This window comes from Bacillus rossius, chromosome 3 (genome assembly GCF_032445375.1).
Source record: "Bacillus rossius redtenbacheri isolate Brsri chromosome 3, Brsri_v3, whole genome shotgun sequence".
Classification (NCBI taxonomy): domain Eukaryota; kingdom Metazoa; phylum Arthropoda; class Insecta; order Phasmatodea; family Bacillidae; genus Bacillus; species Bacillus rossius.
In genome coordinates, this window is record NC_086332.1 from 22,982,381 (window position 1) to 23,009,743 (window position 27,363).

At 35.2% G+C, this 27,363-nt stretch overlaps 2 protein-coding genes across 2 annotated transcripts in view; one reads left to right on the plus strand and one right to left on the minus strand.

The window, feature by feature from the left end:
• Positions 1–405: 405 nt before the first annotated feature.
• On the plus strand, positions 406–10,711 carry LOC134530340 (radial spoke head 1 homolog). The gene is made up of 5 exons (XM_063365083.1): positions 406–565; positions 3,286–3,505; positions 5,722–5,948; positions 7,382–7,552; positions 10,255–10,711. Exons 1-5 carry the CDS (start codon positions 527–529, stop codon positions 10,507–10,509), a joined length of 912 nt encoding a protein of 303 aa, XP_063221153.1. The 5' UTR covers positions 406–526; the 3' UTR covers positions 10,510–10,711.
• Positions 10,712–12,093: 1,382 nt separating this feature from the next.
• LOC134530339 (ATP-dependent RNA helicase me31b) overlaps positions 12,094–27,363 on the minus strand; it is a 50,676-nt gene continuing 35,406 nt past the window's right edge. Inside the window, exons 9-11 of the mRNA XM_063365082.1 lie at positions 22,341–22,521; positions 17,881–18,092; positions 12,094–17,285 (exon numbers count right to left, since the gene is read on the minus strand). Of these exons, the coding sequence (XP_063221152.1) occupies positions 17,208–17,285; positions 17,881–18,092; positions 22,341–22,521 (471 nt within the window). The 3' untranslated portion in view covers positions 12,094–17,207. The remainder of the gene's footprint in view (positions 17,286–17,880; positions 18,093–22,340; positions 22,522–27,363) is intronic.

The window sequence follows — 27,363 nt, forward strand, 5'->3', positions numbered from 1 at the left end:
ATAATTTTCAACTTTTTAAAAGTTTTTTCAATCGGGTTGGTTTTTTAAAATATTATATAAGTTTTATTGCAAGATTTTTAAATTCACACTTAAAATTTGCCTGTTTCAAAAAAATTGCATTGCCAGGTTTTTTTTGCTTATTACACCTGTGGTTAGCATAAATTATTATTTGACTCCTGTGAAATGTAAAGGAAAAAAAAATTTTCATCCTATGTTTAAATTTCATTCAAAGAATATTCATATTTATAAATAATTTTATATTCCATTCAAAATAGATTTTAAAAAAAGGAGTTCAGGGTGGGAGGGGGGGGGGGGGGGTTGGAGAAGCTTATTTATTGCCTTCTATATGTATTTATATTGCATATTTTCAACCTCTTCCCCATAGAGAAATGTTGAACTTTTAATATCCATTGAAGTATGTGTGTTATTGGAACAAATGCAAAGCCATTTTAACCTTTTTTGTGATGTCTATCTTGAAATACATTGCAGTACTGGGAGACAATCTTTACTGTGAATTAAGTGGAAAATGGCTGAAAATGAAGGGGAAGGTGGCAAAACAATAGGTGTAAGTAAATTTTTCATGATTACCTCAATGGTGCTATTACATTAAGTTAAATGAATGATAAATTTTATTTGACCATTCATTTACAGTATAGGTAGTATCAACATTTTTTATAGGCTACTTTTGAAAAGAAATTCAGTCTCTTACTCTTACGATTTACATGCAGACAGTTTTACTAAATCACCAGTAAGAATTTTCTTTCTCTGGTGACATGCTGAAGGTCATGATAATTCCTGAAATATCTTTCCCATTAATTTGGGTGTAAGCTGTCATCAGAACAAGGAGGGAAATACAGAGGCAAATGAAATCATGTGTTGCGTGACATGTAACACTATCTATTGGGTAGGCCCATAAATCTAGCAAAAAAAAAAAAAAAAAAAACCTTAGAATCCCAAGTTTTAGGTTTATAATGTTAATTTAACTACTTGATGACTATTCACTTAGTAAAAGAAATTTAAACTGTGCGAGAAACACTTAATGCTGTTTTGTGATAACAAATCATGTTCCATATAAATTAGTAAAAGATGCAAAATATCCGGTATATCACAAACAACATATGAGGTTGCAAAAATAAAGGGAATTAATTTACACTGGTTTGTTTGCCTGATAATAGCTTATGCATTACTTTTCACAATCAATGTAGCTATTGTTACGAACGTGACATTGGCCGGTACACGTGCAGGTGCAGAGCTGGCTGGTGACTGCCGCAATATGATATGTGCCGCGCGCGCCTGGAAGATAACAAGGATTGTCGCTTTCACCCCTCCTTCCCGCCACTCCCCGCGCGGCGCCCTGCCTTTGACAAGTAACCGACACCGGACAGCTGGGAGTTGCGCGAGCCGCCGACACGTGTTTTCGAGAGATTTCTGCCGTCGGGACGGCTCGGAGTGACGCGACAGGCCCCGGCCGCTCTCGTGAGTTCTGGAATTTTGCTGGGGCCTATATATAGGTCTGAGGACATCAGGAGTGAGTCAGTCAGTCTGATTGAGTTCGGAGTGTTCAGTTGAGAGTTTTCCCGCGGCTGAGTTTCCGGGCAATAGAGTCGCGGGCGCGGCGGAGTCCCGAGTGAAGTTGCGAGCGAGGCATCGAGTGGGATCTCGGCGAAGGGTGTGACGGCGGCGGCGGAGTGCGGCGACGGAGTCCCACGAGGGGTGCTGCGGCGAGAGTTGCGCCAGAGGTGCGGCCCAGCGAGGTGTGCGGAACGAGTGACTGGGGAATAGACCTTTCTTTTAGTGTAATTAATTATTTGCCATTATAGAAGATTTTTGTAAGTGACATAAGTAGTGGCAATAAATAAAACTGTGTGATAAAAATCTTTAATTGGGCTATCCTTAACGAACCCGCGGAAAATCGTAACACTATGTTATGAAAGCTATTATCTAACGGATGGGCCAAAACTACTTCAAAACACTAAAATTTCTCCCCCATGGCTGTCATCACAAACTGTAAAGAAAAAGAAAAATACATACATCCAGGATATGCACCACGTAATAATAGTTGGTCACACCACTAGTCTCCAAACAAGGTCACGTCTGTTCGATTCCCAACAAGGTCGAACCTCAGTTTTTTTGCAAATAGGAAACACAGTGGACATTGCTTTGAGGCAATGGGTTTCAGAACTCCTTTTTCCTCACCACAAGCATTCCATCACTTATCCAACCACATCACTTCACCCCTTTTGTCTCTAATTACCTTGATGTAGACAAGTCTCTAATAATCATTCATTCACATTATAAAGATGGTTGATATTTAAATTTATCCTGTATTATGAATGTTTTGTTCATTATTTTTCACCAACGGGTGGAATCAAGATTGTATTATTTTAATTCACTAAATAGAAGCGTCGTTTTTTTTTCCCTCTTAATTTTGTCTTTTTTTTTTTTTGAGTTCTTAATATTATGACTTTTTTGTAACATGTAGTTTTTTTCTTTAATCTTCAATAATGGGGTTTAAGCTCTCAAACCATTGTTTCTGGGTTCTTATATGTTATATCTATGTACGGTACCATGAAATTTTTTTCTGTCCATGAAGCAAGTCATCTAAATAAAATATGACACATTTGAGCTAACTTTTCTTCCACGGGCAGGTGACTTACTAGTTTCTATCCTGTTTGAAAGTATCCACACTCGGATGGGACCATCCCAGTTCTTCCTCGTTCCATTGGCCTTTCCAGGACCAAGACATGTGCATCCAGCACTATAATCACTAAAAACAGCTGCTTGCCCTAACCTCAGCTCCATGTGACACGCACTTCCCCGGTACAAGCCCTGCTCTGGTGTTGCCAATTGTGGCTCCAGGTGTACGCAAGCCTCCAATCACCACCCTGTACTCTCCCCATAGTAGAGCGTGAATATCTTCAGGATACTTCAGCAATCACAATTATGTCCAGGAATGCACTGCAATCAACAAAACAAACTAAAAGAGTGCATCGCTCCTTTAACTGACTGATGTCCCTTGCGGCAGAACTACGGTGGTATCAACTGGATTATTCCACAGGGAGAAATGCAAAGCATTCATCAATTCATTGCTGCCACCTCCTAGAGTATCTTTGAACCCACTGTTTAGAACTCCAATGCACATGGGCCATCGCTGCGACCATGTTTACGATGAAAGTCCTGCCTGTAAATTAATGCCACTTTCCATTCAAATAGTGTTACATGACGTTAGATAAAATTTGACAAGAAATAAAAAATGTTTCTAATTTTTAAGTGTTTACATTCCAGGAATATTATGGTGAAAGGAATGACAAGAGCGAACGTCACGGACAGGGAGTTGCCCAACTACCAAATGGTGACATCTATCAAGGGATGTACAGAAGGGGTAAACGTCACGGAGATGGTCTGTATGTGTTCCGCAACGGTGCACGGTATGAAGGAAAGTGGCGCAATGGGCAAAAGCACGGCATCGGAACTTTCTACTATCCTGATGGATCAAAATATGCAGGTAGGTACTCATGAATATGATTGTCTTTAATTCATCATGATGTCATTACTCATTACATAATTGAAGTAAACACAACATGTTTCATCACCATTAGCTTGATTTAAAAACTATTTTCACTAGGACATATTATTTGTCCATTTGTAGTTCTACTAATTTTTTTCAAATAAATATACGTATGTAATTTATATTCGTGAAAACATACTAAAATAAATTCTCTTTATAAGTCTATACATTGCATCTGTAACTATTGGTACTTGAATAGGAGGTGTGATCAAAATATTCTGTGAATGAATTTTTATAGCAGCAACTGCTGAAACTACATCTATTTTAAGTAATAAGTCTGACAGCCTGATCCGTTGAGATAGTCTGAGTCAAGTTTGAACAAGTTGTGACTTGTCAGTCAGTTTTCAGAGCTGGAAGAGTGAGGTCGTGTTTACTGTGTCTGTCGCGCATCATGGAGTTCGAACAATGCTTTGACATTAAGTTTTGTATCAAGTTGCAAAAAAAGTGCCAAAGAAGCTCATAAAATGTACCAGTGTAAAGGGATGATGTGGTGATTCTCAAAACTTTACAAATGGTAAGAGTGATTTACAAGCGGAAATGAGTTGGTTGAAGACGAGCAACGGTTGGGATGTCCTTAGACCTCAAAAATAGATGAAAACGGGTAAAATGTGGCATAAATGGTTCATTCAAACATATCATTAACAATTTGAGAGCTTACCGAAGAAATGAACATCTTGTACGGGTTCGTGCAAAGCATTTTAACTGATAATTTTCAAATGAGATGAGTGAGTGTGAAATTTGCTCCCGGACTTTTGACTAACAGAAGGAAAATCGTGCCAGTTGGCACGGAATTGAAGGATTATCTTGATGCAGATCTGGACTTCATGTCAAAAATTATAATTGTAGTTTAAAGTTGGGTATGTGGCTATGGTCCTGAGACGAAAATGCAAAGTTCCCAATGGATAACGAGTGGCTCTCCTCGCCCTAAGAAGTCAGGAAGTCAAACGTGAAGGTCATGCTTTTTTTTTCTGTAGAAGGGCATAGTGCGATCAGAGTTTGTTCCAAGGGGAACCAACTGTAAACTCCTAATATTACAAAGGCGTACTGCAACATTTGCGAAACAATGTACGGAGAAATAGATCAGAAAAATGGGCCAATGGCTTCCTCCTTCACCATGACAACGTGAAGTGCCGCACCTCTCTCCTTATCCATGAGTTTTTGGCTGGACAAAAGGTTCCTATCTGTCCACATCCGCCTTACTCTCCAGATTCAGCACCATGCAACTTCTGGCTCTTCCCGAAAATGGAAACTGTGCTAAAAAAAATGCTTCCAATTGTGGAATTAACATTGGGATAAGTGCATTGTTAGCTAAGGAGAGTATGTTTCTGAAGAAGATTGGTTGAAACTTTATGTAAGCTTATTTATTTCTTTGCTCGTAAAATTATTTAATTATTCACTGTATTTTTTGATTATATCTAGTAAAATAAATTTACATGAATAAGCCAAAGATCCAAAAAGTTGAAAATGGAACTTTGACAGCTAAGTATGAATTTTTTTTCTCATAAAAAAAATAATTTATCAACTATAAAGGTAAAGTGACTCATATCTATATTTATTTAAGATCACAATTTGTGTGTTTTATGATATCAAATTTAATAATGGTCTATAAAGAACCTGAAAATAAATTTTTTTTAAATCATTATACATAATGTAATCTACATCAGGCATATTAGGAATTAAAATGTTTAATCGGTTGTAATAGGAATGGACCGGGAGTTCCAGCAGAACTCATCAGCTCACTCAGACAACCACCACGTAACGTAAAAAGTACAGGTAGTTTTCCTACGCCGGGGTAGGTGACAATCAAAACTACAACAGATTGTCTGGGTGAGTAGTTAGTAGTGTGACTCATTCCACTAGGTCTTCACATTGACAGCATTAACACAAGACTAATGATAATCAAATCACTGACCATCTTAATACTATTAATACATACATTTACACAAATTAAAATGACAAAAAAAATCTAAATCATAAATTTCAGTAGAAATGGGAAATCAGCCAGGTAAATTTAAGGTGACTGTTTTCTTTTCAATTGTGTTTTGAATAATGATTAATTATTTTTAGAGATACTGTAAAATTAATAATTTATGTTTTCAATGGTAAAATTAAAAAAAAGAACTACTCCAACAAAATCTTTTACTGTTTTATAGGTGAATGGTCTCACGACAAGAGGTTCGGGTACGGAATATATTACTACCCAAACGGAGACACATACGCTGGATCGTGGAAGAAAGGCTTGCAAGAAGGCACCGGAGATTACACGTACAAGGCCTTAGGGACAAAGTTCATAGGAACTTGGTCCGGTGGTCAGATGAAAGGCCCAGGAAGACTGATTAGACCAATGAGCTGCTATCACGGATCCTGGGAAAATAATCTGGTAGGTTCTGTTTGAGCATGCATGAACATGCAGCCATATTTTGTACTAAAAATGTCAATATAATTTATATTTCATGAGATAATTAATCTGATTGCAAATGGCTTTATTTATTATCAATAAGTGTTCCAGTTCCAAATAAAAAGCATTCATTTAAATTGGTGCACATTGTTCCATCAACAAATAACACGTATTATCATTGATAGCCTTAAAATCTCTGAATTTAAGTGATTTTTTGTGGAAGTTGTGAACATGGGTTTAACCAGGATTTGTGGAAGACAGGGACCAAATAACGCTATAAGAATAAATTTTTGACAGGAAAGTTCTTTGGTCCCAAAGGAGGGAAGGCAGGGGATAGATGTATGGAATACCCCCAGACAAGTGCCTCCTTTAAAAAAAAAAAATTCTTAAGAATGCTTTTTTTTCCCTAGGACCCAACACACTTTTCTAAAAACAAAAATTCTTACATAAAAAGTGCCACATATGAAAGGCAGATACTTAAAATACCACTGCTTATAATTATTTCCTAATATGTGATCCAAGAGAAGACTTCTCTCTAAATTTGCATACTCATGGTTATAAATTAAGCCATACATTAGTAATTTTATGCTGGTTAATGAGTTGATTCAGGGTGGGGGGAGGGGGCATGGCCCCTCCCCAGATTCACCCTTATTTGTGAAAATAATTGATTGCATTTAATTACTAGAGATTAGTAGCAATTGCATTCAGATATCAGTTACAGACATCAACACACCAACAACTGTAGGTAAACAAAATTGTGCATAAATTATGTTGTTACAGAGGTAACCATGCTGAAAAGATGTGGGACAAACATTTTGGCACTTGTAGACGACATCTGCTATTACCGTGATTTTTAGTGATGATAATATATCATCATTAAAAATAGATTTTCTAATAAGAAAGTTTTTGGAAGGGGCACCAAACATAACCAGGATTTCATTTGACAGGTCAAATGGGAGGATATTTGTTGGCAGTGTCTGCTATAGATTTATAATGTGTGTCACTTAATGTTGTTTTAGACGAACTGTTTTGAATTTGGCAGCTTATAAATTATGTATTTAATATGAAAAAATGAATAGAGGTACATTAAATTGAACCAAACAATGGGAATCGGCCAGTTAAATTTAAGGGAACTTTTTTTCTTTTCAATTATGTTTTGAATTTTGATTAATTATTGTTCAAGATACAGTAACATTATTCATTTATGTTTTAATTGATAAGATTTAAAAAAACAAAATAATAGACTACAATCTGAACTCAGTTGTTTTAACTTGAATAATATTTCCTATGCCAAAAAGTGTAACCTTTCTATACTCAACTGTCTACATTTCAGCAACTACATCATGCAATGCAGTATTTAGTGCATTACAAATGTGTAATCTCCATATTGTTCTGCCTGTGTGCTGCGACGACAGCCCAAAGGACCTGGCGTGTTCACGTTCGGCCTCAAGCACATGCAGCACGGCTACTACCGCCACATAGTCGACCCAAAGTCGGATGTTGAACCAACAGGTCTGGGCGAAGAAGACAGCGAAGATGTGAACAAGGTGCCTCCCAGTCTGATTCCTGTCTGGAGAGCTGAAAAGGTAACTACATTCCAGTCTTACCTACCACTTGCTGGGCGAGTCATAATGTTCTGTACAATATTGAGGTGCACTGGTTCTGCAGATGTCACTGCAACAGCAACATCTTTTTAGTTACTTGTCACACTCTTGTCATATATCTTGCTGTTGTTCTCTCCTTGTGACAGAGATCATGAGTGATTCCCCGCTAGAATGCAAAATTTCCTTAACTTGCTTCAAATCTTTTACTTTTAGTAGGTTAATATGTAAACCATTTCCCACTAATCAGCTGCCATGGTCAGAAATAAAAAAATTTCTTTATAAAAATTGTTTTATAATTTCCTCTACCCCTACTTTCATTATTATTTGACCTCGTTCAGATTGTTTGGAAATGCACGCCGTTGCCTAATTTTATTCAAAGATGTCAATCTCACTTCAGACATTATTAAATCTTGAAATCAAGACACATGATCCAAAGTGAAGTTTGCGAGCACCTCTTCAAAACTGTCATGCTTTCAATTGATGATTGTGCACAGTGCTTGATATTGTGTAGCTGTGTGTTTAAATTGAAGTACGCATTAATTGTGAACAATGAAGTTTATTTTTATTAATTTTTTTAAGCTAAGAGCAGAACAAATCTAAACATTATTTTTTTAACTTTCTTTATGAGAGAATTTGTTGCTACTTTACACAAAACTTACTCTAATATCTCCTTTCCATTTTTATTAGCTCTGCATGTTGGTATGGAGTCTTATTGGTTGCCACTTACATGCCATTAGTGCAGTATGTCAAGTAAAATTCTATTAGCTTGCTTTTGCCATTCATTCCACTTAGTATAAGCTTGTGTCTGGCTATCCTGCCACTTGGAAGGCTGCCTAACAACTGCAATTGTGGTAAGCTTGCCAGGTTACAAGGTACAAACACGTGATGTACTTCTGAAACTATTCCTCCTTTAGCCTGCTATAAAATTCGGGAAAGACATTGTACGTTTTAATATGATTTTCCTGTCACAAAAACCGTAAAGTCAAGGCTAACCTGGAATAATATTAAAAAACTGTTAACTACAATACCATGAAAATTAACCTCTTTTTTAATGCTGACAGGGAAATGTAGTCAGGCATTAATAAAAATGGTGTAAAATTAGTAGACTACTTACCGATCTTGATAGATACTGATTTTTACCAGTGTTTTACCCTCTTACAGATTTTGGTCAAATTTTAAAGAATAAGTCCTCAAAGATAGCCAGGCTCACTCGTGTAAAAATTTTCTATAGACCTCTCATTTGCCGAGCTTACAGGACTCCTGCAACAACTCGTTAGCCACAAGATCTTTAAAAATATTGAGCGCCACCATCGTCGAGATTGACACATATTTTAGTTGCATACAATGGTAAGCAGCAATTACAACTACACCACTGCACATAAGCAGAACTTAGTCTTCCTCATTGTACATGGCCATGTGAACTGCGGTGTTTGCCAGTTTCAGTGGTTCGTCCCGTGCACAGCTACTGGGTGCGCTGTGTTGCTCTGTACATCACGTGTAATGCACATTCCATGTTGCACTGCCGTCACAGCGTGCATGTGTACGTGCCTTGAAATTTAAACACTGAAATGATATTCACAAACCTGGAAGGCTTGGTTTGTGAGTTGGTCGAGAATGTCAGACTTCAGCTTGTGATTCTTGTAAGGGCTTCTCTTGGGGAGTGCACACTCCACTAAAGAAAGAGTGGGTACACAGTGAAACAGGAGACTCAAGGATATGCTGTCTGGCATCCTGAAAGTGCTGTCGCAATAAATACCAGCAAGCTCTGATTACGTTTGTAACGCAATAAAGACCAAAAAAAAAAAAAAATCATATCCCATCAATCAAGACTAAATCTAAAGGTTTTTTTTTTTTAAAGCTGAGATGATTTTATTGACACTAAATTAGAAGCACATAAAAACGCTGCTGTTGAAATTTTCAAGAAATTAGGATTGATTATATAAGGGTCTATCTCATCTGGATGCAAGAGGTAAAGTAGCACTTGAAAAGTGGCAAGAAAGAAGCTTTTCTTTGTTGAATAAGAGGGCATTCAATGTGACATGAACCTCTTAAAACAAAGGCAGAAATCACTAAAGGAGATTTAAACTGTAGTTAAGAAATCTTAAAATTATTATAAATTTTGAATTGCCTTACAAAGTTAAGTTTCAGTAGTTCAATGAACCCCAGAACAAAACTCTTTACATGTGTTTCTCTCTGCCTACCATGTCTGGACCACCACCCTGAACCCATAAACAGTGCACTACCAACATTTAGTTGGCCAACTTGAGGGTGTTGAAAGCAAAAACCAATTAAAAACACATCAACAATAAAACTCCAGCATTTTTAAATGTCAAATTAAGCCAAACTTCCTGGCTAAACACAAATATTTCCACATAATAATAACAGGAACATTTTTGGAAGTACACATATGCACAGGCAAAAATCTGATTCCCAGGGGATGGTAGTGTGGGGGAAGCAGTGTAATTACTTTTATATTTCCCGCTTCGCAGTTACGATTTTGCAAGTGCCCATGCACATATGCCTTTTCCTAGATCAGAGCTAATTTTGTTGCACATTGTGTTAATCAGAAGAGAGCAAATTTTAAGCATTTGGACTCTTAAACTGGTTGCACAAAGCCATGATTACATGTTTCTGCACAAAAAAAAAAGGAATGTGCTGGAACTTTTGTGTATTATTTTCAACAGGTGACTAAATATCTACCTCAGCTGTTGCCTCCTGCACCTCAGCCTGTGAAGATGGTTGATTCTGTGGAGAGTGTCGTAGAAGAGGAGGCTGCTCCTGAAGTCCAGCCTTCGACCGAGGCAGAGCCCAAGACTGATGAAGAGCCTTCCAATGAGGCAGAACCTATGACTATCGCTGAGCCTTCTGCGGCAGAGAACACAGCCGAGGAAGACACTTCACCCAAAAGGGAGTCACAACAGCAGCCAGCAGTAAAATAAAACCCTTCTTGAGTGTCTACTTATTAAATACCCACCCAGAACAACTGTTTGGAGTTAAAAACCACTAGTTAAAAAACAATGTAAATTATTTCAAAGTGAAAACCTTACATGTGTTATTTATGAGCATAGCGGTATGTACATTAATTAAAAAACTCAAATCATTTTTGAGTTTCAGGTTTGGAAATAAAGTAAATGTTCTTTACTAACATTCTCATTATTTGAATATATTGAAAATAGTTAATGCTGAACATGCAAAATTCTTACCATTTATTATTATTTGCATATTATCACTACCCAAGGTAAATTGAGCATAGATCAGAGAAAAGTGGGCACTAAGCAACTAACCGGTGCCGAGACACTGTCTCATCCAAGCACAAGACCTGTGTGAGGCAAGACTGAAGGACAGATGATGCAAGATGTGCATTGCATTCCATTCTTGCAACCAGAGGATCACAGACCAATAAATTTTTGAGAGTCAATCTGTTTTTTTTTGAAAACTAGACCTGAGAAACGACATGCGAGTCCAGTCAAGACGTAAGCCGCAACGCCGAAATGCCTAATTGACCACAATGGCGACAGCTAGAAAACTGTTGTGTACCACAACGCCGAAATACACTAACACTGAAAAATGTCACTGCAGGACTACCACAAAGGTTAGGTTAGAGTAAGTTAGGTTAGATTGTGGTATTTCGGTGTTAAGGTACATTTAAGAAACACACACAAATTCATTCAGTTGTTATTTCGGCATTGTGGTAACAACCCATCTGGTGGTTGGTGGCCCAGAGAAGTTCAGGGAGAACACATGCTCCAAATACTGGGTACATGGACATTAACTGTATGCCATATCACATTGTAAGGAGAAACACCCCCCCCCCCCCAAAAAAAAAACTTTTATGCCTTCAGTGCAGTGGATGACAATTGTACAGGATGTCTCATTAAGAGAGAAATTTCCAAACACCCGCATATCTAACCTAGTGAATAGTGTGTATGCTTATTAGGTACTCCTGGATTAATTTTCTATAACTGCTGGTCTTACCACAGCCATAATTTTGCAATTACCCACATTTGGTAAGTGGACACTAATATAATCAAATTCGTAAATTAAATAAATTTTTTTTACGCACGTTTGGCCATCTTTCGGGCTGTTGCAAAGTCAGGTTAAGTAAAATTCAAGCAAAAAATTTTGCAGTTTAATCAAATTGAGAAGTACTCGACTTTGTCTCAAGACTCGAGTGTGCAAGCATGCCTTATTCAAACTCTATTTGGGTCCTATGATACCCTTCTTGCAGTTCAAGCTCCACCGTACTGCCACGGTGCCGCACATTCAGCGTCAATCTTTACAGTTTCTACTCAATTCCTTGAGAATGGTAGCAAATCTGAATTCTCTTCAGTCACGCTGGCTTAACATGACCCTAATTATATTGATCCTAATGTCCTTTCAAGTCTGAAGAATGGAGGCAGCAGTATATGGGAAAAATTTTTTATGTAAACTATCTCCGAACAATATTTAATTTCCTTTAAATAAATTATCAGAAATTGAGTAAAGCTAAATCATAGAAACTCCAATATTTTCCTGCAGTATACCAAGTTACTTAAATGCACAAATTAAATCAAAGTCCAGAATATAATTTACATATTTCAATTACTTTACAAGGCACTTAACTTCATCCCTGATGAAACTGAATAGTCAATTCCTACCAATGGAATTAAATATCTTCATAGATTCACCAGTGCCCCAAACACTCCATGAGTAGCTAATAATGTAATCGATCAGTTAAAAAATATACCTAGGGTACACTCTTCCTAAACTATTAACTTTACATCAACTATGCACATTAAAATTCAGTTATTTTTAAGTAGTTCTAGGTTCAACAAATTTGTTCCCGAAAAGCTGCGGTTTATTGTTCAGTTTCATTTTTCATAACACAGCAAAAGAAAAACACTGTCTTGCTGCTAACTGAACTTCCTGTCTTCCATGCTGTCAGTAACTTCTGTTCACAGATTTTATTATTACCTATTTTCACCCCTACAAAATTAAGGGATTTGACCTAATTTGAATTTTACTTACCTTTTGCAACAGCAAATTCTTCAGTTCTTAGTGATCCTTATAGATGATGAATTATGCAAAATTAGTCATTTGTTATGCAAAAATACACTGTCGCACAAGGAACGACAATTCTTAGACTAATTAAAAAATCTCCAATAACATTCCTATAGCTTCATTGAATTGGTTCATATCCAGAGCTTTTTTCACCTCAATGTAGAAGTTTGCCCTTCACATTCACAGAGTCCAGAAAACATGACCGTTCAAAATAAAAACCAGAAAACAAATTTTCAATTGTGAAGAGTTTTAATGCACATTTGCATGGTAGATAACATGTTTAAATATTAGACTTTTGGATTAATCATTATTTGACACAATTTGTTTCTACAGTTTTAACCAAAGATTTCATAACAATGATAAACTATTTTGACAATTACAGATACATTAAGTTACCAAAATAATTCTTTTGATTTAAAAATCAACACAGCTTACTTCTTGAAAAACAGTTTCAAAACTATAAAAAGAAACTCTGATCCAAACAAAATCAAATGGTTTTTTTCAACTCCAACTTACAACATTGCACTTCAAAATGCAAAAGTAATCCACAGGGACATGACGATAACGTAACATGGTAGCTCTTACGGGTACCTTTAAAGCAGTATCAGTTGAAATGCCAGAAGTGAAACAGTTTTCAAACTTCACATGCTAATTGACAACAAGCAGTTAATTTTTTTTTTTAACTTTTTACTGTTTACTCTGCAAACTGTTCACACTTGTTAATCACCTGAGAATTTCCAATGCTGTTCCCACTAAGCTACTTAAAAAAATCTAAAAAAGGCCAACATTCTTTGATAGGAATGCTACAAAATTATTTTATAAACATTCTTGGATCCAAAATTTTGTTGTTTAACTGCAATGCACTTTATTCAGAATTTTCAAATTTAATTTTTTGTGTAAAAAAGAAGTTATGAAAGTGCAAGTTTCATTTTTAAAATTGTGACTGGAATACCACTGTACCAAAAAATTTTAGTTTTCAAGGAAAAATATAAAATATTTCATAATAAAATTGAGAAAAATATGTCTAAATGAAACATTAAAATTTTGCATAGAGATAACTTATTTTGCCAAATCCAGAAACTGATTTTCTGTATCCAGAAAATCTTAGAATTACTAACCATGTGCATGCAAAGCAAAATAAAAGCCTACTGAAAATCATTTGATTCTGTACTAATACAACTTCCAATGCTACTACCATTACTTTGTCCAGTCATTGAAATAAATAAAGGAGCTTAAGCAACATATCCCAAACTAAAAAAATAACTCTTAGAAGGTAATTAATTACTTCACGAACAATATTTTCAAAGTGTAGCATTAGTAAACAAGGTGGACAAAAACATGTTTTCACAGCCAATTTTTATCATGAAATGAAACACTGACTGAAGAACTGTGTGCCACTTAGGTTTATGACATATGCCCCTACAAGTATACATGAATACTAAACCAAAATTAATTATGACCAGTTTTAAATGAATTCAAAAATCATTTTTTTTTAAATTTTGATATTTTAACAAATATAACATTATAAACTAATAACTGATGCACTTATGCAAAGCATAAAATAAATTTGCTTTCAATAACCACTTGCAGAGCAAAGCAGTGTTAAGCACCAACATTAAAAAGGCAAAAATAACAAAAAATAATAAAATGCAATACATATTTTGACTAGTAATACAAAACTAAGTGTTTCTTTCAAACATGCCACATTTAACCAACTGGTTTAAACAATACACAGAAAAAAAGATCATTCCTTATGGCATTATTCATGCCAAGCCATCTTATTGGCTTGCATTAAATTGAGATTTCTAAATAAAATACAACCACACCAAAACTTGAAAAAACCAACTGGTACCAGAAAGTTAACAGAGTATAGTTTAAATTTAATAACATCAGCATAGTATTATAAAGTAAGGTTTAAATATAACAATTCTCCCCAAGACTACAAAAAACCACTTTAATAAAAGAACATGTAACGATTTATAGTCTTCATACCGGTAATTACTGCAGATGTCAAACAAATCAGGACATAGCTACAGCATGTTACAGCATTTCTCAGAAGCAAGAAACAATTTTACGGCAGTGACTAGTAGATAACATTTTAATAAATTTAAATATTTATTACTAAATAAGAGTAAAAATCTATTGTTATTAGTTTGATATATTATGCACAGTATTAAAATACTGCTTTAACAATCTCAATAGTTGACAGTATTTTTCTGAATTGAAATTAAAGTAGCTGAATTTTTTAATTTATAAAGCATTCAATAATTTTTTTATAAACATTATGTTCTTATATTTATTATTTAGTACACTACACATCAATTTAATCAGCAATATAGAGAAAAATTTAATTTTTAAAAAACACAAAATGTTATAAAAGTAATGATTAGCCTTAAAAAAACTTTCATTACAATAATTTAGATTATAAAGTTACACAAAATTGTTTTTAAAATAAAAAAACTTATTTATAATATTGTACATGACCACCAAAATGCTTCTTGCATCTGAAAATGATGAGCCACAGTAAAAGCATGCATCAAATACTCTTCACAACAGTAACCTCCTCCTCTTCAAAAATTGCTATTTAAAAGAAAAAAACTACAATTTGCACATTAATGAAATTTCAGCTCGAAATTATGCATAAACAAAATCCCATACAAAAAGTCAGTAGAATTTTGAAAACAAAATACATTCACTTCAGATCAGGTTTACTTTTATTTCTACCAAAAACCTTAAGATGTGAAGAAGCAAAAAATCGAAATTTGGGAGGGTCTTTCAGCATCTTGCTGGCTCATTTTCTTAATGTTTGTAGTTTTAAAAAAAAAGTACTTTTAAAGAATAATTAAATATTTTCTAATAATTGCTCCTTCACATTAAAACAGAAATTAAACATAAAAAACACTTCAAAATAGTCAACAAAATAATTTTAGCATTCAAAACAATAGCTTTTGTGTCTACAATTTAGTTTTTTTTTTTTATAAATTAAAAATTAACTTTCTTCCCTCCCTAAAATTCAAAACTGATGGCCCTAATTTTGCTAGTTAGAAAAAAAATAGACAAAAAATGAAATAAAAATAAATAATAAAATTCTAAGTTGAAAATAGAAAAACCAATTTTGGAGGGCCACACCCAAAATTGGTTTGTTCACATGTTTGCAATCAAGACACTGGCAGATTCAGTCCTGCAGGTATTTGTCTTGAATCATGCCTAGTGTGTAACACTGGACATTCCTTGCAATGCCAATGTCTTCATCACAATAACACCACCTCTTCAGAAACAGAAAAAAATTTTAATGGCAAGCACATTGTAAAATAAAAATACATATTAAAGTAAGGTGGCAAAGTAAAACTTTCAATAAAATATGTGCTTCCCATATTTCCAACTGTCACACTGAAAGTGACAGTTGAAATTAATATGTAAGCTCCACACAGCAGAGCTCACAAATTGCTGGATCTCCTTTAACAGGTAACAGGTACGTGTACTATTACTTCTGAAAACATTTCCTCACAGCAAAACTCTTAGATACAAGAGAAGTTCAAAACTGTCATGGTATAATTCTTGCAAACAATCCACTAACCAGCACATTGGCTCCCTCTTTTGCATACAAGCAAGTTCTTCATAAACGATGCTTTACATTGACGTTTTCGCTTCCACTTCACACCTTTCAGTAGACAATAACTCACGCGCTGCTCACTATTTACACACTCCTATTTCACTCCAAGACTTATGTACAAGACAAAGTGTATATATTTATATATTTAAATTTGTTTTTTTTTGTTTTTCCACGAGATCACTTCATTGCCTTGTCGTAGAGGAAGTATTGCTTTGACCATGTAGTAAAACATTAAAGTATATATATATATTTTTGTACACACGCATGGACAGATTATCGTAAAATTTCTGGCACTCCATATTTTCAGCACGATTCAGGATGGAACACTATGTAAACTGTATGAAAAATTGGAAACCAAAGGAGAAATCATGGCTAAATAAAAAAAATCTGATTATGCAAAGAATATTCAGAGAGATCCAGCTGGTCTTGTTAGTGCTGAATATTATTTGCATGCTTATCGGCCCGAAACATTTAGCATACAGAGTTCCATTTCATTCACACACAGGTCAATATAAAAATAAACGTATAAAACTAACTGCTCTTCACGGCACTACCAAGTAATCCATCCGTCACTACAACTCAAAAAAATCATACTTTCAGGCTATTCAAAAAAATATATAGACCATTTGTGTTCAACATTCATCACTTGGTAGAGCCGTGTCAATAGTTAAGAATATGCCGAATTTAACCGTGTGCTACGACAGCCACATTCACTATACAAATCGTATAAAAATCTAGTTTTAGTCAATTTCATCTTGTCTTCAAGAATCTGGAAGTTCAAACAAATCGCTACTATGAGTACTTCAAATACACTTTCACTGTCGCTGAGTCGCACAGACTTACTTGAGCCTACGAAAAAACCGAGTTGTTTATTTACACCAATGCCAAAGTGTTAAATGGCAGTCCAAAACTTTTTACACAGAGGGATAACGGCCTCAAATGTTTCTATATAAATAGTATAAATGAAAGAATGCTTAAACGCAATTACTTGCTGACATTCCCTTCTTCAATTCCTTGGGCATCATCCTCAGCTTTGGACACGTACAGAGAGGGATCGATGACCTACAAACAAAATTTTAATGAAAATCTTTGCATTTAAAAAATTTCGCCATAATTATTTAATACGAAAACATTAAAAAAAAAGAGAAAAATCTACAAGTTAAATCTTACACAATTTATCTCAAATATAACTGAGATATCAGAGAGACATTTAATGAACGAGTAGAAAGGTTGTCAGAATACTGACTGAAAGCCTACTTTTAGCCTAGATAAAAAAATGACAAGAGGTATGCACAAGATATTACTACATATTATAATAAAAATAGATTAGTCAGTTGAAAAAAAAAATTAATACAAATATATTTTAAAGTAGCTTCTGCTCTGCACATTAATAAGTTGAGAATCAAATAAGGATTAGCAATCTTAATAATACAAACTAAATAATCTGGAAAACTAGTAAGTTCTGATGGCATTATTTATTACAATATTTCTTACATTATTTAAAATAGAATATTACTACATCACTCACATACTCCCCTAATTCTTTACTGAAGAGATATTTAATACAGTAAAACCTGTTTAATTTGAAAAGTAAAATAAATATATTTACTACTATCAGCTGCCGAGCTATACACATCCAGTGTGTGCTTACACTTACCTTTGGGATGGGCTTTATCTCAGTGCCCAGCTCCTGTTCAATACGGTGCAGTGCGAAGCGATCATCGTAAGTTATAAGATTGATCGCTATTCCAAGGTGTCCAAAGCGACCTGACCTGCCAATCCTGTGCAAGTATGTCTCTGCCATTTTTGGGAAGTCGAAGTTGATGACTACATTGACAGCTTGAACATCTATTCCTCTTGTAAACAAATCTGAAACCAAATACAATAAAACCCTGTTAAAAAATCCATCTAATGACTTTCAAGAGAATAACGTAACAGGTATGCACAAGGAAGTATGAATGTTGTAAATGCAAAAATTAGAAAAATACCTAACTGAAACCTCATGCTTTCATTTGAGAAGTTATACTAGGTAGTTATTTGTATTCTTTGTTTCAACCATTTGCCATGTTAGTGTTTCCAGCTAAGTGATTTGTATTATAGCAGATTAGAGACATACGTATTAAAGTTTACAGCCATAGCAGGCTAATTTAACTGTAAGCAACCAGTATCTTGCAGAAAAGTTCCATGAGGTAAGAATTAGAGGGAATTCCCCAAGTTGCAAGTAATTTTGTGTTACCCCAATTTTTTTGGTCAATTTTCCTCCATTCATTTTATGTAAAAAAATTGATCAAGAGTGGCAACTTATTTTTTGTTCTTTATAAACAGTTTTCCTTCAGGCACCTGGAGGATAATTATTTTATCTGAAATACCTCATTACAACACAAATAACAAGACTGCCATGAATAACAATCAGATACTCCTAGCACAAAATTAACAGAAACCCTCCTTTTGCCTACCACATAATAGATTGTGGTGGAGGGGTGCAGAGGGGGTTTGGTTGATCTTGAGATATACATACACACATATAAACATATGCATGAGGGGGACCAAAAAAACAGATAAAATATTTATGTATTGCCTTTTTTACAAACTTCCTTTAGTCATCTTCAAAGTACTCTACATTAGAAGTGATGCACTTGTCAAGACCTTTTTCCCCACTGTTTGAAGCACCTCTCGAACTAACAGATATCCTTCAGTCCCCTTTGCAAAGCTGTTTTTACCACCTCCACATCAAAAAGCTTCCCTTTTAAATTTTTCTTCATTCTCAGGAACAGGAAAAAGTTGCACGGGGCTAGGCCTGGCGAATACAGAGGGTGGGGACGCCAGACCACCCCCGAGAGGTCAAATAGTGGTTCACTCGTAAGGCCGTGTGTGCGTGGGTGTCGTCACGATGAAGGAACCAGTCATTTTATTGCCAAAGTTCTGGCAAATGCTATCGCAAACGTCTTAAAACTTCCAAACAAAAGTGCTGGTTAACAGTCTGGCAAGTGGGAACAAATTCCCTGTGCACAATTGCATTAACATCCAAAAAAATATTACTATAATCTAGGGGTGTGCAAATACTCGAAATTGCAAATATTCGTGCAAATCAAATATTTGATTCGATTCACATTCGAAACCAAATTAGGTATTTAAAAATTTCAAATATTCAAAAGTTTTTGAATGTATTAAAATATTACTTTTGTTTGACAAAACATGTGATACAATAATATGTCGAACCTCGAGAAATCATTTTCCCAGAGACTTAATAGAAGAAAAAAAAACTAAGCTGACCTTTACTTACATCAAATTTTAGGTTAGGTAAATGGGCATGCTGAGAATAGTTAAAGCCAATGTAGCGTGAAAATTATCATAAATGCTTACAATTTAAATACAAACTTTACGTGATGTGTAGCATAATTAATTTATTATATCCAGTTGTCCTTAGCTCAATTTTTGGGCGAGCCATGTTTCATATAAAAGTGTAAAACTACATATTTAAAACAATGCCAGCATATCAGCTTTCAATAATAACCTTTAAAAACTAATGCACACATACTCTTTGGTCACCATTCTATTAATTTTACTAATACAAATCTAGAGAATTTTTTTTAACGATCAAAAAGTAAACACAGCTGCCATCATGGCTACAGCAAAAAAGAAAACGTGTCCGTTTGTGGTTATGGCCAGCAGAGCGGCCCATGGCCAGATAATTGTGTTGCTAGAATTGCTCAAGTGCAATAGCTTTTTAAACTACCGAAAATGTTACATAAATAATTAGATAAAATTAAAAAGACACGATAAACAAAATTCATTAAAAATTATTTGGCCTTGACACGTTTGATTCCAAAAGACTCTGAGAACGGAATATTGACCATGCTTACGAGCATTTGTAATAAACAACTCTTCGATATATTGATTGGTAATCGTTTGACTATTTATTGCGGAAAATAAAACTGATACATCGAAGATCTGTTTACTTTCATAAACTGTTTTTGCAGTTTTTAATTTTCGGAATAAGAAGTGAAGTTCAGAACGTTGTTTTTCTGCTTCTGGGAACATTGTCACTTCCAAGAGGCAATGCCTGGATCCAGAACATGTCAAGGAATTGGTCTTTTTGCATTGCAATTTACGTAATGTTGATGGCAAGGTGTAGGCTTGGCTTTTGATGAAGACATTTCTATATCACTGATTGTGTTTTATTACTAAAACATTAGAAGAGACATAAAAATTTACATGTTACTTGAGTAATAAAAATGTATATAAAGCTAAAGAACATTACTCTTTTAAACAACAATTTATAATTTGCCAAATTTTGACTGTAATTATTCAGATTTGTATTTAGAACTTAATTAGAAAATATTCGCAAATTATTCGCTATTCGCAAATATTTGCAATTATTTGATTCACATTTGATTTGCATTGAAAATGTCACATTCGCACAGCCCTACTATAATCTTTACATTCGAACTCATTTGTCTTGCTTTTTTTTTGTCTGGGAGAGTTTGGGAGTCTTCCATTGGCTTGACACTTGCTTGGTTTCTGGGTCATACTCAAACTCATAACACCAATTTCCATCACCTGTAATGACTTTGGTTAAACAATTTGGATCACTTTCATCTCTTTTTTCAAGTCCTGGCTCAAATTCAATCAAATGTTTTTTGATCCTGTTTAAGAAGGCGAGGAACAAATTTAGCAGCAACACGTCTCATTTGCAAATCCTTGGTCAAAATCCGTTGGCCCGAACTTCAACTCACTCCTGTCTCTTCTGAAATTTTGCCCATCATGAAACGATGATCCTCGTTTTTTTGGTGAATTTTTTAAACGTTTTCATAGTTACGAGATGTTGAAGGGTGCCCAGAACCAGCATGATCTTCAACACTCATCTCACCACCTTTAAAGCACCCAAACCACTCAAAAACTTGTGTGCAGCTCATAGCATCCTCCTTGAAAGCCTGTTTAAGCATTTGATAAGCTTCTATTGCTGATTTTTCAAGCAGGAAACAAAATTTCAAACACTCTCTTTGTTCTTTTAAATCTGCCATAACAACTTCGCAGGTGGAAAACAAAAACAGTAAGAGAAAAACAATACTACAATCAAGCGTTAACCTACGAACTGATGCCGCCTGGACAGCTGTTTATTGAAGGTATCTACTAACAATATCTAGCAGCGAACTCTTTACTACGTCCACGAATAGCAGCATGCTCTCAGTCCATTTATATATAAAGAAAATAATGAATACAAGTGTCCACATTTCCACTACCATATTTTCTAAAGGCAGAGGACCCAATATGCTTTATCTGCAGAAGTACTGCACTGCCATGCCAGTCACACAAAGTTTTGGTAACTTCTCTTCACCACTAGCCTAACCCATACTCCACTTTAATATTGTTGACTTAAGTCACTTCAATATTTTTTTAATTGCTCCACATTGAATTCATACTTTCACACCAAAAAAACACAATAATGAATCTCTAACCACAGAAATAAAAGGTGATCCAATGGTGTATATACATTTTTTTTTCACCAACTATTTATGACTTAATAGAAATTAAAGCACCATTTCTTCCACATCATGCTCTGATAAGGTACTCTTATGTTAATAACTAGTTTTATTGAAATAACTGTAGTAGATCTAGAGTTATAAATTAAAATTTTATACATACTTATTTTTCTTTATAAATTATAATACAGAAATAATTTAATTTAAAAAAGTCAAATGCAAAATTCTTCCTCTAAATTCACTACCGAAGGTCAGGCCTCAACTTGATTTTAGAAACTGGACTAAGTATTTATAATTAAAAATGTTAGTTTAGCGGCACTAGAGGGGGAAAGGAGTCGATGGAGTGTCCAGTGCTAACCCACACCCTGCGGTTAATAACATGCTGGGGCTGCATGGGAGATGTTTCAGAAGACCTATTCTTTCCAAACAGTGGTTCAATAATCAAACCACACACCTTCCACCATAATAGTGAAGCTTCAATTCCCATGGGGTGAAACTCATTTAACATAAGTGTGGCAGACGTTGCCCTTGTCTTGAGTTTTTTTATTAGCTTCCCATCCACGTGTTACATTACTACTCCATCACACTACGTCACTATACACACAATCATCTGTAGTGAAGAAAGCAGCCTCACCTGAACAGACCAAGTTCCTGCACAAGCCAGCACGGAAGTCGTGGAACACCCTGTTGCGATGTGCCTGTGCCATCTTGGCATGGATATAGTAGCAACAGTAGCCCAGCTCAGTGATCTTCTTCGCTAGCAACTCCACCCGCTGTGTCGAGTTACAGAAGATTATACTCTGGTTTATCTGCAACTGAACAAATACATTTCGTAAGTTTGTGCTGACCAACAGCCCATGAAGTTGTCAAATATTCAGTAATGGTATCCAAATAGAAAAATTTGGAACAATGTAAAAACCAATAAAACTAAAATTTTTTTTAAAGTATTAAAGTATATAAACAGTATTGATTTAATAACAACTTAGTTGCCTCTAATTTATTGCTATAGTTGGGAGTCATTTATATTATTTTCTAAGGAATTTTTTAATTAAATGAACTACGTTATATTCATGGAATCATAGGATGCTGAATATAAGATGTGCTCGAATTAAAATCCTACATTGCAAGAACCTCAAATGTAACGAAAATTTGGAATAAAAAGGGAGTTCTCTAATATAAAACAATTTCAACTATACAAACTCAAATGTAGTCCTTACTAATTCAAATCCAAGGAGACCATCATTACTGACCCCCCCCCCCCCCCCCCCCCAATCCAAAAATGTAAAATGTGGCAACTCAACCACATGTCATTCATCTTTTAATGTGTACTGATGTACCTGAGAACAGAACATTCAAAATATAAACGACTTCATTAAAAGAATGTTTAGGATTTTTTTATGAAAATTCTATGGAAAAAAATAATACATTCAATAAACTTGTTAAATGTTAGCATAACAAGCCAGAACTATTACTTTATGCCTCCACCACCCATTATTCTACAAATGAAAACAGAAATGTCAAATACTACCAAACATTTCTAACAACTATCAGCTAAGGGAGCCTAAATTAAAAGTGCAACTTATGATGATTACAATTTGAACAAATAAAATTGATGATACCAGAAAATAGTATGTGAAATAAGAAGTTAGAATTTTTTTAAACAATAATTTTTTTTAATTACATTAGACTTGATTATCTGCACTTCTAGAGGGGACTGATGCAGCAGATAATCCAAAATCATACATGATCGGTAAAAACCATGATATGCTGTAACAGACCTAAATATTAATGAATTATTTTACAAAAAATAGTACTTCTGAATAAATTATTACTTTAGGAGAGCATGTACATGTTAATGTCAAAACAATAAACAAAGAGTTGTGCTGAAATTTTAACAAGTGGTCTACGTGAAGTGAAGGGTTTACCTGGAAAGTTTTACGGGAGTTTTAAAACTGGTATTTTTCTCTATAGATTTCAACATGCTCTTTCAAATTTTTTCTTTGCCGTTCACACCATCATTTTGTCAAATGGCATCCAAAAACAGTTCTAGAATATCTCCATTCGGACTCATTGTACAAAGAAAAGTTACAGAAATTTAACTAGAGAAAATTGGCTAAAATGTAAGCAGTTACATTTTTTTAGTAGAATTATTTGTTTCAGCATACGAGTGCTGCGAACCAAAACACATCTACACCAACACGCATATTTAGTATATTATAGAAAAATATTTTACACGTTGAAAAACCGGCCTACTATGGCTCTGTCAGAGGTATAAAGGGGTGCTTCAGTTTGGCCTCGGAGCCCCTTCTATGGAACATCTGTCCACAGAGCTCAAATGTTCTGTCTGAATCAGTACAAGTATATCGTTTACATTTTCAGAGCCATGGCTTCTAAGGAACTGAATTGTTATATTTATGAAAATCCATTGGAAAGAAGTGAAGTGGCTGAAGTGAAGGAAAAAGGATTCAAGACATTTCATTAAACAAGTGTTAAAAGAAAGGACAAGAGCAAACTCTTGAAGGGACTGAAATCTATAGTGGTTCACGATGTGTGTCAAAAACCCCATACTAATAAGAAATTAATCTCTGCATCTTTGCGTAGACGAAGCGATGTCGCATCTTCTCATCCACAAATTCTTCATTCAGTGATCACGGTTTTTTTTTGCACTGCTGAGATAACAGCAGAATTTATAGCGAAACAAAAACAGCTGTATTTGTGCGATTGTAACAGCATGCGTAAATTATTGACGAAAAAAAAGCATTTCAGAAATTGGTAATTGGGGTCCAGCATTGTTAAGCATCTGAAGCAAGTTAATGATTTGGTTGTAGTCAAAGCACAGTATCAAAACTCATGCATGAAAGAATTTTATCAACAACTGGAGAAATCGAAACAGAGGTCCATATGCAAACGAGATCAATACTGTAATGTAGTAAATTTACTCTTATCTCGAGCAGAATTTTGAAGTGTCAGTTTTATTTGGATATATTAATGGCTAAAATTCAAGACAATTACCAACCGCACACACAAACTGTAAAGGCACAAGAGATATTGTAATATTTTGATTGCCTACACTGCCAATAAGAATGTGGTTTGCTTCCAAAGCACAGAGTATACATTACTGACAGAAGCCTGTGTTTGATGTGTATCAATAATGGTGATGGACAGACTGTACTGGCAGAAGAGGGTCATGGCAGGGGAGAATTGAAACCTGTTTTGAAGGGTAGCGGACAGAGGGGTGTGGTAAAGCGGGAGCGGCAGAGCTCTCCACGGGAGTGTGCTTGTAGGCTCTGCGCGTGACTGTGCATGCAGAGATATGGTGCCCAGTAAATATTACAGTAAACAATGTTGTCTATCATTTCACAGCCCTGCATTATAGTAAGCTTGCAACAGCCTGGAACAACCACAAAACCGGAGACAATGCAGAAGTCTGCGTATTGTAAAGAAAGCTGCAGCAATCCGAGAGTATTTGCTCCACGGTCTATGAAACATATTCTCCTCAGACAGATAAATTTTTTTTTGAAGAAATTGAGTCCAATACACCTGAGACTTTATACCTCTTCCTGGATGATATTTATTTATTTAATTATTTATTTATTAAATTTGTGACATGCCCACCAACAGTTTTGTAACTTTTAAGGTGGGCACGAACATAGACAAACACAAATATATGTTATATTTTTAAGAACAATCAAATTAAAATTTCCAGGACATTTATTGGATCTGTATACTAACAACTTTCACCTTTGTCTTTCTGCACAGAGAATAAACGTTGTTTGTGCCCTATTTAAATTAGCGTTACAGTAGACAAAAAGTACCTGTTAAAATATACCAAATGTTAAAATTTTCTCTTTCTGTAATTGGTTTGCCCCGTTACAAATCTAGGACATACCACACTACATCCATTTCAAAATGGCATCAATTTATTATTTCTGAAAAGTAAAGAACTTAAATATTTTCCCAGTAGTGTAATTTCAATGGAAACTTTTCAAATTATGTTCATTGCACATTGGAATAAAGACAAGTTTCTATAAAGCTAGCAACATGTAGCTAGATAAACCATAACACAGATAAAAGGTCAGATCAGAACTGGACTTCTCACTTACCATTAAAGTGATGGGGAATCCATGTATCATCATATCTGCCATCAATTAATGAACTAAAATATATTAGAACACCTTGCCTGTTGATACTAGTGATTGAATAGAATGAACTTGGTGAAAAACTAAAAGCCATAGTATACACACATCTCTTAATTGTGTGTCTAGATTGGAATATCATGTAATTGTATTTATAATAGATTTTTAATTTCAAATATACATAAAAAATTGCACAGAAAATTAAAATTCTCTTTTCTGCTTATGATGAGAAGTTTTAACTTATGAAGGCAGAATTTGGGCGCCTCTGACGGAACTTCATAATATTAAGGCATCACAAGAGAGCAATAATCACATTTAGCTGTACGACATCATTACTATGACACCTTGTCATTAAGAGGGGGCAAAATTAAATCCATAATTTACTGGCAGTATTCATAAAGTCCCGGGTTTCTCACGGATTTCCCAGCACCAAAAATATTCAAACTGCTAATTCAAAGTTTCCTGATTTTCCCGGTCGTGTAGCCAACACATCAAATTCAAAATATACATGACATAAAAATTCTGGATATGCTGTCTTTGGGCTACAGCAGTCAGGGGTTGGTTTAATGAATTTCCAACATGCTGAACGGGAATGCTGTGTATAAAATAAATAAAATTATTTAACAAATTTGATGTTGCTTTATTTTTTGACGCCAATTCGATGAACGTGTTGACGGTCGGGCGGCCACGCCAGAAAAATTGTGACACCAAACCATGACAAAATGGCCCATCGTTCACAACCACTGGCACAACTGACTCCAAAACACCAGAATCAGAGAATATATCCACATCCAATACCAAACACATTTCTGTATCGCCCGTAGCTCCTCACGAGGTAGATGGCAGAGGCTCGCCCGAGCGCAAATTTCTGCCTCATTCGGGGGCTCATTTTGCCCCACTGGCTCATTTCAGTTGGCTCCTTTTAGCCTCCTATGACATTTATCTGCATTTTTAATTACTTCTGCTCAGGCAATTTAGCATGTTTTCTTTCTTTTCTCCAACTTAACCTGTTTTCGCTTAGGCAATTTGCAATTATTGGCTTCAAAACCAAAGTTAGTAACTTGAATAGTTATTCCACTCAACTAGCAACACTCAGTGCTCACGCACGAGCATCTAGCCGACCCAAACCAACCCGATTAAAAACATTGGTATTCCTGTCAGAAATTCAGGTCATAATAAATTCACTGGTATCCCTGGTACAAAAATAAATTACCCGACAGTTTTCCAGGCAAGTGGCAAACCTGTGAGATTTCATATTTTGCAGGATATTTAAATTTTGTCAACAGGATTGAGTAGCTGACCTTGGCAGCAGGCCCGTTGAAGTACTGATTATATTAAATAAACTTACAGTGAAGGGCAAAGAAGGACTAGAACTGAACATTAAGGGGCCCACCTCGTCAGAGGTGTATGTGTGTTAGTGAGGCGGGATGATAAGCTCGACGCTTGCTGGTGCTGCTAGCGCGGTATCGTCTCTATAACACAAAGCTCTGAACTGGCGCGCAGTCTTCTCGTCGTCACATG